Source organism: Streptopelia decaocto (assembly GCF_964273445.1).
Source record: "Streptopelia decaocto genome assembly, chromosome: 5".
In the NCBI taxonomy this organism is placed as follows: Eukaryota; Metazoa; Chordata; class Aves; order Columbiformes; family Columbidae; genus Streptopelia; species Streptopelia decaocto.
In genome coordinates, this window is record NC_138659.1 from 8,776,892 (window position 1) to 8,790,209 (window position 13,318).

Below are 13,318 nucleotides of genomic sequence, written 5' to 3' on the forward strand. Positions count from 1 at the left end.
AAGAGTTGTGGATTACTGCACTCAGAAATCTGGAAATATTAAAGTGAAGTCAGTTTGCCAGTGAGCTCTATAGTCTTGCGACACATTTTTAGCTATGTGTTTGATGATTATTTTATGTCAAGACACAGTCCCCATCTCCCTCACCATGATTTTGACCCTGATCCTGTTAGTCCCTGCTGCAGTTGCCATCCAGCTTATGCTGGAACACTGAAGCAATGATGTGTTTTCACAATACACACAAAAGCCAACATTCAGTCTTAAAGACAAGATGGTATTTTGTTTACCTCCAAGCCTGGATTTTCCCCCTTCTTTAAACACATCCCACTCGCTAGAGAATTCAAGCAAAAATCTGTCCCACAGTTCGCATGCCCTCCTACTCGTATTCCCAGCGTTCAAGCGTTTCAGTTGTTCTGAACAACAAATAAATCCACAAATAAATCCATCAGCCAGAGCTCTGATCACTGGGTACCAAGAACTATTATTCCTGGGATTCTCTGATACTCTGTCAGAGTCGTATCCCTACAATTACATTTACAACTGCTTGGAGTGTACTACTTGTTCCAGAAAAATGACTGGAAAAATGGTCCTGAAGTGTGAGCTTCTTTTCACATAAATCTCCTGTCTTGAGCAACACACAAGTCATTATAAGCTAACTGATGAAAATAAGAGGCTTCCTTTACCCATTAAGTATTTCCTGATCTTTTTCTAATTTGATCATTACTCCATGACAACATTCATCATACCCACTGCTTCCAGAGGAATATTTTTTCATAGCCAAAATGTTTCCTTTATTACAGATTCAGCATTTTAACTCACCAGAAGATTTGGAAAAGATTTGCAATTTTCAGCCATATAGAAAATCCACTGCAATGTGCCTTCTACCTAGTTCTATGAAAGCTGCAAAACAACTGTACAAAATCACCTTCAACAACTTGCTGATCAATGTTTATCACTACTGAGGTTTTGCCAAGAGACAATGGCAGTTTTCCCTACAGGGAAAAACAATGCATTACAGAGAATTCACAGCTGGGAGTCAAGTACAAATTCATCCTGACAGAAATCTTGTATTCTAAGTATGATTATATTTTGGTCACCTGCAATTACCTTTTAAAAAAAAAATAGTTCTGATAGTGACATACAATGCAAATGTAGTGCAGAAGAAAACACCAAATTCCCTGTCTTTCATTCACTTTTATTTTGCTGTAGGTCAGACCTGTAGTGTTGAAACCGTAACAGTGAGGGTGGGGAGGAAAATCCACAAAATTCCTCTAAAACAGAGGAAAACAAGGAACGAGCAGGCGACAAACTGAAACTGTACTTTCAAGCAAAACTTACCCTAGGCCAATCCCAGCATCACCTTGGATCATTTGGTGAGTCTGTTGAGGGCTCCTAAGATGTTCTAACACTGTCGGAGAGAAGGTTTTAACTCCACTTTGATACTTGCAAGGATCTAAGTCCTGGACTTGCAAATACAATAAGTGATGAGCAGCTGATAGCACCAATGAATGGAAGTCAGTGTGTGGGAAGAAAGAAACACTTCCCCAAAATGCTCTTTTACTGTGTCACCCTTTCTCGTTATATTGTCCTTACACCTGTGAGTGAGACGGAGCATAATCCTTAGGTTTTCTCAGATATCTTTTTCTGGTAGCGGTTACAGTGCACATAGCATTACAGTGCACTTGGAAAAGAGTGTGTTTATTTCCTCCTGCTCACCACATTTCCAGGTGTACTATACACCTTCACAAACAGTTTACAGCTCAGAATTCTAGTGGGTTTGTTTGTCTATTTGTTTACTATCCCCAGTTACAGATTCACTTCTTTCAGGGTTGGTTTTGTTAAGAAACTTTCACTGATTTCTCTTCCTGTTTTGTTTTTCAGTACTCCAAACCCTTCATTCACTACTTACAGAATTTTTGATTCCCTTAGTTGAAAGGGAAACCTTTCATCACAAAGAGACCAGCAGAAAGAGCCAGCAGCTCCCAGTAGCTGAGCTCTTGTTCTTATTTTCTCTACAATTGCAAAGAAACTTCAAGACAGCGGCTGAGAGGGAAGTTCTCTCAGCCTGGAGGACCCGAGTCCCAAAACAGTGATGGGCTCAGGCTCGGGGCAAGACCCTGGACTCGTGTCACAGTCCTCTGGCCACAGCACCCAGCACTTGTACAGAGCCCATCGGCACAAACCAGCAAGAGTCTGCTCGGCATGAACTGCGTAAACAGAAAAACAATGTGTGCACGGGTTACTTGCTTTCCAAACAAAATTATGTATTTATGGCAATAATAATTCTGTTATTTATGTTTTGTCAAGGTGTAGCAGGGACCTGGACAGATGCCAGAAAAATGCTAACAAGGAAATACATATGTACGTATTACATACATATTTTCCTAAACATATAAATATATACATATCTAAATACTTTATTATCTCACAAATCCCATTCAAACCCTTTCAGTTACTTAAAGGGGTAAATATTACAAGAGTTCAAGACTACTGGTCACACGCACACAGCACTTATTATAATGTTCCTGTTTATAGCAGTTGTCTAGATGATCGCACAGATATTGCATTGTACTGAAACCAACAAAAAGGGGTATTCACAGATACAGCTCATTGCCTTTTGTCAGATAGAGCAAAGCAACAGCATAGGAACTATTTATCATTCTGTTGGGGGGAAAAAAATCTAAAAATAAATACAGTATTTTGCTACACTGTTAGTCAGCTGGTTTTTAGCAACCTGATCACGTCCAAGAAATTCTAACTCTCGTAGAAAAACATAAGTGATGAAAAAACAAGCAGTTTTACTGTAACATCCAGTACAAATATCTTAAATAATAAGTATTAGAGCTATTATTCAGCATATTCATTTATTTCAAAGTGCACTGATTATGAAGGACACTAATTCAGCTACCAGATTTCATGGCACATCACCCTGTACAAGTCTAAACGTTGTGCATGCAGCTGGCCCACCAGGAATCTGTTAATCTGACAAAGATACTTACTTTTTTCTATATATTATCAGCTGTGCAGAAGAGAGAATCAAGCAGAATCCTGCCCCGCTTGTGTGCTAGAGCTCCTTCTGGTGACACCTGCTCCCAGGGCAGAACGAGGTTCCCACACTCACCACATCAGCACCACACAACACACTAAACCATGTACGTTAACAGATTATCTACTGGTTTAAGGAACAGGCACAAGCATGGGACTCCCTGCTGGAGAAGGAACCTGCCAAACACTTTTTGAGAACCTTAGTTATTGGTCCTCTTTAGCGAGAGTCTTCCCTCTAGGCCAAATTCCTTGTCTTGGCAGCTGCTGAGGTCAATCAAAGGCACTTTTCAGGTTCTGGTACAATTGAAGATCTTTGACTTCAACATAAGTGATCAAGAAAGCACCCTGAAGGATGGTCACCTGCTGCAGCTCCCTTCAGCACAACCTGAGGGAAGGGATGATTTCACTTACGTGGATTGAGATTGGACATGTGCAAATGTTGCTGTGTGGCCTTCCCTTAGAATGAACAGTCAGAAGCATCTCATCCCTGTGTGTAAAAATTCCCCATAATTTGTATGGGCATGTGGACAGCACTGAATTTGTACATGAGCAGTAGGCTCCATGGGATTATCCCACAAGTTAGAGAGATTTCCTCTTGGCTGCTTCTATTTATGGGCGCTTATAGTAGCCCAGCTGCTGTGAAGGACAACAGTGAACTACAGAGACTGAAATTCCAGTATCATAAAAGCTTAGTACCAACAAACTCAGACTGAACAATATGGAGGGGAAAAAAGTAAAATCATTAAGATAAAGTTTAAGTTGCGCAGGACATTTTTCTGCAATTATATTTTGTTACTGTTGGGATCTGTTGCCTAAGAAAACTTAGATATCCAAGACATGCATCTAACTCTAATGGCTGTCAGACATCTATTTCCTGTCACCCTGGCAAAAGTAACACACAGGTTTACAATAAATATATTTTTTCCAAGTAACTGCTTTTCAGGCTTGTCACTGCCAGCACCCTCATGGAGTTTATGTCCCCCACACCTCGCCACCCGAATGAGATCCCATTAATTCATCAAGTCAGCACAGTCCAACAAGTACTATGCACTAGATGTCCCATCTTAGCTACTATTTTCTCTACCCAAGAAGAAAGAAGGAATGAATTTTTAAGCAATTGATACTGACCCACAGCCAAAGCTGTCTGCTGTGTCTGAACTTGACCAGGAGCTGCTACAAACACTGCAAAAGAGATATAGAGGTATCCCACCCAAACACTGCTTTTTGCAGGGCCTTCTGGCTCCCAAACTTGCTGAGATTCAACCACCTCCAAAACAAGTGGCCATAGAAAATTAAGTTGGAAGGAGCTTTGAAAGGGTTGTTCTGTTTGTCTTCTCCCAGGGTTTTCTTGGGTACCTTCTTCAACCTAGGACTGAAACACCTTCTTCAATGTCCCAAAGGAATCAGCACCAGTTCAGCTGGAACAGACGACCTGAGAAACCTGCGTGTTCAGGGTTGTGTGTACATCGCACTGCCACTATGTGTGGCTTGGCCTTCACTGGAACAAGGCTGGTAACAAATTTGGGGATGTGTTTATCTTCCTTGTATTAAACAAAGCAGAATCATATTTCGCCAAACACACCCTGTTCCTAACCTCACAGGAAAGCTCTTCTGTTTATGTGCTTAACAGCTCTAAGTCAATTTATGTAATCCCCGCTAGATGCTCCCGTATTATTGTATTAGGCTAATAGTCACTAAAGAGACAGCATCTCCTTCACACAATACCCAGATGCCCTGAAAAATTATATACTCACACTGGCAGATTTTGTGAATCTGACTGCCCTTGAGGACAAATAAATAGGAAAATAAATAGTAAAAACAGTTAAGCAACTGTAAATATTACATTGTCCTTGCACTTCAGGAATGAACGCACAGCAAACAAGTTTTTTTCACGTGCAAGTGAAGATCAATTCCTGAATTTACTAAATCACCTCCAGGTTTGTTTTTGTTTGGTTTAACTATAACATCAGTTTTTCTTCTGACCAGGTAGTTATGGCTACTTTGTTTTATTTTTGCTTATCATGGTATGGTACTATCATGTTTTTACAGATAATAGTATTAACTAATCGGTCCGTGTAGAAGGATATATTTATGACTCTAACGTAAGGATGCAGAGTAGAGAAATACAGGCCCAGTATGACAGGAGAGACCTTGAGAAGTGGAGACAGAAGACGGGATGGTAATACCATGCACAGGATGGGAAAACGAATGATGGGCACAAGCTCAGCACAGGCTACGAACAGCTCACAATGCACAGGTAAGAAACACAGTGCTGGAGCTGGAAAACGCCGGTTTCAGGGACAACAAAACAGAAAAACAGAGCAAATATTTAACATAAGGAAAACCGACCACACATAGCAAGTTTGAATATCATTTGAAATTGTAGGCCAATGAAGGGCAAGGTATCAAAGTATGTTAGCAAATATATTAAAAGGTCCCAGAGTGAGGAAGAAAAAAACATCGACATCATATTCCTCCTGGCATGAGATTCCAGACACTGGCAGCTCGCAGCACCAGGCACCGCAGCCCACACCAGCCTGAGGACATGGAGCAGCAAGTGAAGGATGAAGGATCCACGTCCCAGCGCTGGTGGCTTCAGTCTGGTGCTGGGAGAGCGAGGGGGTGTCACTGTAAGTAGCACATGGAAGGATGAACCTTCCATCATGAGGAAAAAGGAAGAGGGGACAGAAACCATGAACAATTTTAATTCTATTTAACTGTAACTATTATTGAGAGTTATTTAAGACTGTATCGATCAGATCAAAAATCATTGAAAGCGACAGAAGCACAGAAAGAGATGGAACACGTGCAGATATTTAACTGCAAGCGCACCAGAACATTAACATGTCAAATAGGTAAGTGAAAAGTACCAGGTCTTAACTTCGCAAAACCACTGGTGTCTCTGCATTTGATACAAAGAGGTTTTTTCAACTTCTTTTGAAGTTGAGTTGTGAAAGCAACTGCTTTGTGACGAATGCACAAAATGCTGATTAATCAAAAAAGGATCCACTTTTATTGTTAGACAGTCACACTGAGAAGACAAAATGACATGGAGACAGACCACAGAACATCAAGAGCAGGACTGGTCCCCAAGAGAAGGCAGGTCTGAGACCCAGGACACCCCAAACACGGGCTGTGCAACCACCGCACCCTGAAGCAGCAGGGGCAGGAACACGGCAGCGGCAGCAACAGCTCCCACGGACAGTCAGCGGCCACCAGGCCAGAGTCATGGGCCGGGATTCCATGTAGCACTTCAGACACAGAACTGGGACAGACGCACCTCGGACTGAGCTCCACCAGGAACCAGAGGTGCCAGCTCGAGCTCAGATGGAGCCCTTGGTCAGGGGATGTGGGTGGAAGCCTCAGGTGAGACTGGTCAGGTCAACAATGACCTATTTATGTTCTTGACACCCTGATGCACAGAAATATCAACAGATTCCTAAACAGAAGGATTCACTAGCTCTGACAAAACTACCAAGTTATGGTAAATGTACTAATTCTAACTCTGCAACAGCTATGCTTCATGCTTCTGTGCAATGTCTCTTATTTCAGAGCGCAGAGCCCAGGGAAATAAACATTAAAGGCTTTAAAAATTCCATACCCATATGTAAAGCCTTGCTTCAATAACACAGGGGGTCTCACTAAAAGCAGTGGGTCTGAGCTTTATCTCCTCCTGCGTGACAACTCCATTACACACCCACACTTGCCTGGAGTTTGTGTCATGTAGAAACGGCTCCAATCCATCTGACAGAGAACTGTAGAGTTAATTTCATTACATCACTGTTCAATTGTACAGTAGCAGAGAGAATATCCCCTCAACTGCGTACTAATATCCTGCTTGTTAAAAGATATAACAAAGTTTATGTAGTCATAAAGAAGCCTAGCTTATTAAAATATTTCTTTCTGGGTAATGCTCAGTGACTGTCATACCACTCAGCAATAAATAATCAACTAATAACAGTTAAGTCAATCTCCTTACTCAAAGGTGTCCTGATTGTGTCACCCTTGTCCACAGTTGAGCAACACTTGACTCCCAAGAACAGCTCAGCTTCAGTTAAATACACTGGAAGAAGTACAGTACTCGAGCTCTAGAGGATGACCAGTCAGAGCTTGGATGCTTTCACATACTCTAGAATCTTAACTGGACTGGAAACTGTAGTAATTAATTTGGCTCAAGAAATACGAAGTACTAGATCACTAGATGAGCAATTTATATTGACTAAATCCTACTGGTTTTATTGCCTGTACACTTACTGACCTGTTTCAGGCATGCAGCACTTGTCATGTTTTAAGAAGATACACTGAATTCAACTAAGCTACTTGTATTAATAAAGTAAGGACTTATTGTTGTATCAAGGGATACGTCTGTAAATTTAACAGAGCTATTGTTTGCATCTCCTTAATAATCTCTTGAAGGCCTCTTGTGAAAACAGGATACGCCTAGCTCTGTAAATCTGAGTCATCCCATAAAAGTCTCCATGACAATCCAAATGAGGGAATGAAGTTTAAACTGTTTTTGAGATCAGCACAACGTAGGAATCCCATGAAGGTATCACTGCCACGGAAGTACCAAAGTACAGATGCTTCCAAAATACCACAATGCATAAAAAACTAAGAATGCCCAGTGATCTTTGTAATAATGGTTTTACCACAATACACAATAAACCACACTGCTGTTCAGAAAGTCTCTATTCTATGGGGTAAATTCAACATTTTAAAATACCATTTATAGACATAGCCATCACAGTCCAATAGAAATAGTATATGTATTTAATAGTGTCTAGATACATATATATATCATATCCTATTGCAGCCAATAATGTGCATTTGAAGTCTTCAAAGTACAGATTATGAAAACATGTATTTAAAGAGTCCTGAAATGCATATTTACGTAATTTACTGTAATTTATCTAGAAAGCTAGTGCAAACCTTTGTGTTCACTCTCACACAGTTCTATAGGGATCTTTATTTTTTTCCCCTAATATTGTCCTGTTTATTATTATCCTCTAATCAGTCCTGTTCTTCCTTAAGTTTTGGGGCACAACTTTGTATTGACTTCTTTAGAGACAAATTTGAGTTAAAATCTTGTCATGACAAAAAGCTAAAATGAAACCAATTTGTACTGCATTTCTAATTCTTTCTTGATACCATACTGATTGTTCAGTGAATTATGATATATTCTTTGTCTTATCTATTCCAAGAAAACAAACTCATTATAAGAACATTCAACATGACCATGAACTTCTTGACAAGTAACAAACACGTCACACAGCTCAAAGGATGCAGCCACATCACCACATTAGGCACCTGATGTAGAGCCCAGTTTTACTCTGGGAAGAAATGTTCATGATCCTCTGAGACATTAGAAATCTAGCTCACATACACCAAGTGTGATAGTCTTACCTGTGTCCCCCACTGCATTCACTTTATGAAGTCAAGAAAGAAACAGCGGCCACATAAATGGCCTAAAACCGCTTTGTCACTTTCACGTCAAAGTACGCACTGGTATCTAGGTGTTTTTCAACAAATAAGTATTGTGTTTATTAGACCTACTTTGCAATAAATCTACAGTGCAACTGCATAAACCTTCTGTGTGTTTTGTTTATACCTTCCAATAACTTAAGATTCCATCATCAACTTCCATTAAATCTGCTACAAAAGTGGGTGTGTGTTAAGATAATTCTACATCTTGTGAAAAATCAGCAGGAGACCAAGAAAGACGACCCTGTACATGCCCTGAGGCATGAAAGGTTAAGCAAACACTGTATTAGACTGCGGAGAATCAAAGATGGGGATAGGGGAAGTTACTGCCTTAAATGCCCCCCAAAACTTGACTTAGACAATAAAGTCCCACTGCCTGTGACATTGATGAAGATACTAGTGTTAGTCTCAATACAGACACCACTTGTTACTGGTTTCCAATCAGGTATTGAGCCATTGGCTGTAACTCTAGAGACAATGTTGTGGAGGACATGACCAAAGGACCAGGCAACAGATGAAGCAGCGCACTAAAGTTCTCGCTCAGAGACCTGTCTGCAGTAATAAACAACGGGAAGCACACTACAAAGTGCTGCTTTTAAAATAATCTGTTTTTCTCCCCAGACCCCTAAATTTATTCCACAGTTAACTGTTTTATCAAAAACTATGATGTCAGCAAAACCAGTCATTGCTGAAGCTCCATACTCAGGTTGAGCAGATGTGCCCAAAGAGTAAATGCTTTATCCCACCTAAAACACGCACTGCAAAGCCTAGATAAAGTGGACCAAGTTTGTGTCAGAGGAAGAAAGGTTTAAGCCATCTGAGTTTCACCTACTTCTAACACTTCTGAGCATATTCACATGTGAATAAAGTGTTAAATCAAGTTTCAGTTTTCATATAAATGACCCTTGAACCTCAGAAGGTGAAACAAATTACAAAAACGTGATACACAAGGATTTACCAGCAGGAGGTCAGGAGGCTTTATCTGCAGTAGCATCATAGCCAGCATCTTCCACGACATATGACACTGCTATGGCTAAAGAGTCATTTTATTTAGGCCAAGCATGTCCTTCCTGCATGGTACATGTGTCACTGGATGGAATTCAGAAAGGGAAAAGCAGGCATGCTACAAGAAATAACGTATCTTAACAGAAAGTTTCATAGATCATCAAAAGCTCTTCCATGGGAAATACAAGAACCTCCCCACTTGGGAAAATAAACAATCATTTTTAGTAAAGAAATTGACATGATCACATCAGTAACTGGGAAACTCAACCACAGACTCAAGTTTTGGTTGCACCCACTACTGGCAAAAGAAATCATAGGAAAGTAGCTCTTCCTAGAGAGAATCTAAACATGCAGATATAAAAAAAGTCAGCTAGCTAAATTTGAGTTGAAAGTAATAAAACTTGGTACTTCATATACTTACTCTTACTAATGTTTCTTAAAACAGTGATAAAAGCTTTCTTTAAAGACAATGTCATCATCCATTAGGACTTCAGTGATTTGTAAGCCGACAATTGAACCGCAGTTCACCCCTATAGGAAAGTGCTTATGGTACCATCACTGTTAAGAGCCTAATTCTACAATGAGGTCAAAAAGAATTTCACCATTGATTTCAACAGCCACATGACAGCCCTTAACATTGCAGTTACATGAAAGGAAATACTACTTTGGCTAAAAAAAAACCCCAAACAACCCACAACCTCAAAAATCAGCTAGAATGAGAAAGGGAAATAATGAGTAATTTGCCTCCTTAGCTTCAGTGGCAACCTTCCTGTTGGGAAAGAGCTTTGTTTTTTCTTATTTGGAAGTCCCCTGCTAGAGGGAGAAGCCTCAATAAAATCAATGTCATTGCTCTTGACAAAATCTCCATATTTAGCCCATTTTGAGGAAAAAAATGATGAAATTCCTGGAGCCACCTTACAGCTGTTCCAGTGAAGACTAAACTTAAGAAACCACTAAGAAGCTTGTTTCTGAAGATGAATTTACGATCCTTCTCACACATGCAGACAGGTAACATAGCTAAAACTGGGAGAGCTTAAGAACAGGCCTCAAAATGTCTATGGAAGTAAACACACTGATGACATGAAACAGCTAAAATAACAAAAACTGTAGTCAGAATAATTCTTCCAAACAAGTTGAGTACAAACAAAGGGGTAATGGGATCAAGCTGGAACACAAGAGGTTCCACTTAAATTTGAGAAGAAACTTCTTCTCAGTGAGGGTGACAGAGCACTGGAACAGGCTGCCCAGGGAGGTTGTGGAGTCTCCTTCTCTGGAGACGTTCAAAACCCGCCTGGACATGTTCCTGTGCGACCTCACCTAGGTGTTCCTGCTCCAGCAGGGGGATTGGACTAGATGATCTTTTGAGGTCCCTTCCAATCCCAAACATACTGTGATACTGTGAAACACACCACCCTCCTTCCTGAAGTTGAATAACTAAAGGATCCCTCTCTCTTACCGGAGTAACATGCTTTGAAAAAATAACTTAAAAAAATAATTTTATTATGACAATAAAACACTCTGTACTTCGTGTCACAACTTTCTTACCAGAGTGTTTTTGCTTACAAATGGCAAGTGAGGAAACATACACAGCACTTACTGAGCTGTATTCAAAAGGTATTTTCCCTTCCTGAACACTGTACTCCCATTCTTCTTTCAGAAGAACATTTCCATGCCTGTCTTTTCCACCACCAGTGCTGAGTATCTATGGTCCCAGGCCCACTCCCTCTGCAGTGGCCTGCAAGACCACTTTGAATTCCACAGGAGTAGGAACAGGTTCTCTCAGAAGTTAAATAACTACAGACTCGCCTATTTAGATTTCACCTGTGAAGCACCGATTTCTTTCTGGCTTGTTTTCCCTCCCTAAAGGCTTTTTTCTTTTTCGGGAGGAAGTCAAGCTGCGATTTTTCCTTTAGCCAGATCAAGGCTCAGACCACGGAGGTGAATTATAAAACGGTTTTCCGAGCCATAAACATGTCACACAGCACGCCCGCGATGTCGAGGCAAAGGCTGCTTCCCAAGCCGGTCCTGGCCATTCGTGTAACTCAGCCAATTACAGGCAGCCTCCGGGACCGACAGAAAAGCAGCCTTGTTTCCAAGGGGGTTGCTCGTTCTGCAGATTTGTTTTGCATGGAAATCTCGCGCACACTGAAGAGGAAATCGGTTTTGTAGCGACACCTTCAAACCGGCTAAGAAGCTTTGCAAACCCCGTGTCCTCTGTCGCAAATACATGAGCTTCCGAGGAGCAATTAAAGCAGAGCTGGAGCACCCAGATGAAGTTCTGCCCCCGGTGACCTTCCCGCTCAGCGCGGAACCGGTTGCGCCCGCGGGAGCCGCCGCTCACTGCGCCCCAAGGTCGGCACCCCCGGCCCGCGGGTGCGCAGCCCCCGCGCCGCACAACGGCCGCCGCGGCCTGGCCTGCCCGGCCCTCCCGCCGCCGCGCACCTGCCGCCGGCCTGCTCGCCCGCCCGGCCCCTCCGCAGCCCCTACACCGCGGCCGCAACGCACCTGCTGCCGGAGAGCCGGGAGCCGAGGGGGTTCTCGCCCTGCCCGCCCCCATCTCGCCTCTGCGCACAGCGGCTCCTAGCCCGGCCGTCCCGCCTCCTCGGGCCGGGCGAGCCGCAGCGCGGGCAGAGCAGCGCCCGAGCCCGGGGATCCTCCGCTCGGGGCCCTACGCCCACGGCGGCCCCGCCGAGACAAACAAACTCTGGCTGCCGCTGCACGCTGGGTCCGCAATGTAAACAGGCCGGAGGGCGGCACAGGGCCGGCTGCCTCCGCCCGCCAGCACCGGGCCCGCCCCGCCTTGCCCCCGCGCCGGGCGCTCACCGTAGAGAGACGCGGAGGCTTCTCCCTTCCTCGCCATGGTCTCCCGGTGCCCCCCGCACCGGCGCAGCCCGGGCCCGGCGCCTCCGCCCGCCGCTCAGCGCGCTCTTTGTTGCCGTGCAGGCATGAGAGGCGGCAGCGCCCGGGCAGCCTCCGCTCCGAGCAGCGCCCGCGCCCCGCGCTGACCCTCCCGTCCCGCCGGCTCCGCGGCCGACGCCTGCGCCGAGCCCGCGGGGGCGGTGCCCGAGCCGCGCGGGGGGGCCGCGGGCAGGGGGCGCAGAGCGGGTGGACGGGCTGCGGCTGCTCCGCACCCCCTTTCGCTGCTCCGCACCCCCACCGCTGCCCCGCACCCCCTCCGCTGCCCCGCACCCCCTCCGCTGCCCCGCACCCCCACCGCTGCCCCGCACCCCCTCCGCTGCCCGCGGCGGGACGCGCCGCGCTAACTTCGCCTGGTCTCGGCTCCTGGTGACAACTTCGGCGGCCGGTAGCAGCGCCGGCCGTACCCGGTGCGGTCCGCAGCGGGGGGATCTCCATCCATCCCCCGCCGCCAGCACTGCCCGTTCCCCCCGAAACGCGGCTGCCGCAGCCGCACGGGCCCGGGGGTTTCGTGGCGCTGCCGGGAAGCCCGTCCCGCTCCGGGCCCGAGCCCGCCGGTGTCGCCGCTGCAGAGCAGCCGGTCGGAGCCGCTCCCGCCCCGCGGAGCTGTCCGGGCCCCCGTGCTGAGCCTCCCCAGAGCCGCCTCCCTCCGCCAGCACAGGTGTGAGCTCACGGGGCTGCCGAGAACCGGAGGGACCCGCACTGCTCACAGAGAGCGGGGCCGTTTGTCGCCTCCCCACCGGGGGGAATTGTAACGCTTTCGTTTTGGTTCTGGGTGGTGGCATTTTCATGATTCAGTCAAAAAACAGGTCCAGTCCTGACAAATTTGGGTTGCTGGGCATAAACATTCCTTCAGTTGTCATCTACCTCCCTT

The 13,318-nt window shown here is 44.8% G+C and overlaps 1 protein-coding gene across 1 annotated transcript in view; it reads right to left on the reverse strand.

Moving 5' to 3' along the window:
- SLC44A5 (solute carrier family 44 member 5) overlaps positions 1-12,393 on the reverse strand; it is a 75,505-nt gene extending 63,112 nt beyond the window's left edge. The window contains exon 1 of the mRNA XM_082053753.1: positions 12,352-12,393. Coding sequence (XP_081909879.1) covers positions 12,352-12,388 — 37 coding nt within the window. The 5' untranslated portion in view covers positions 12,389-12,393. The remainder of the gene's footprint in view (positions 1-12,351) is intronic.
- Positions 12,394-13,318: the final 925 nt, after the last annotated feature.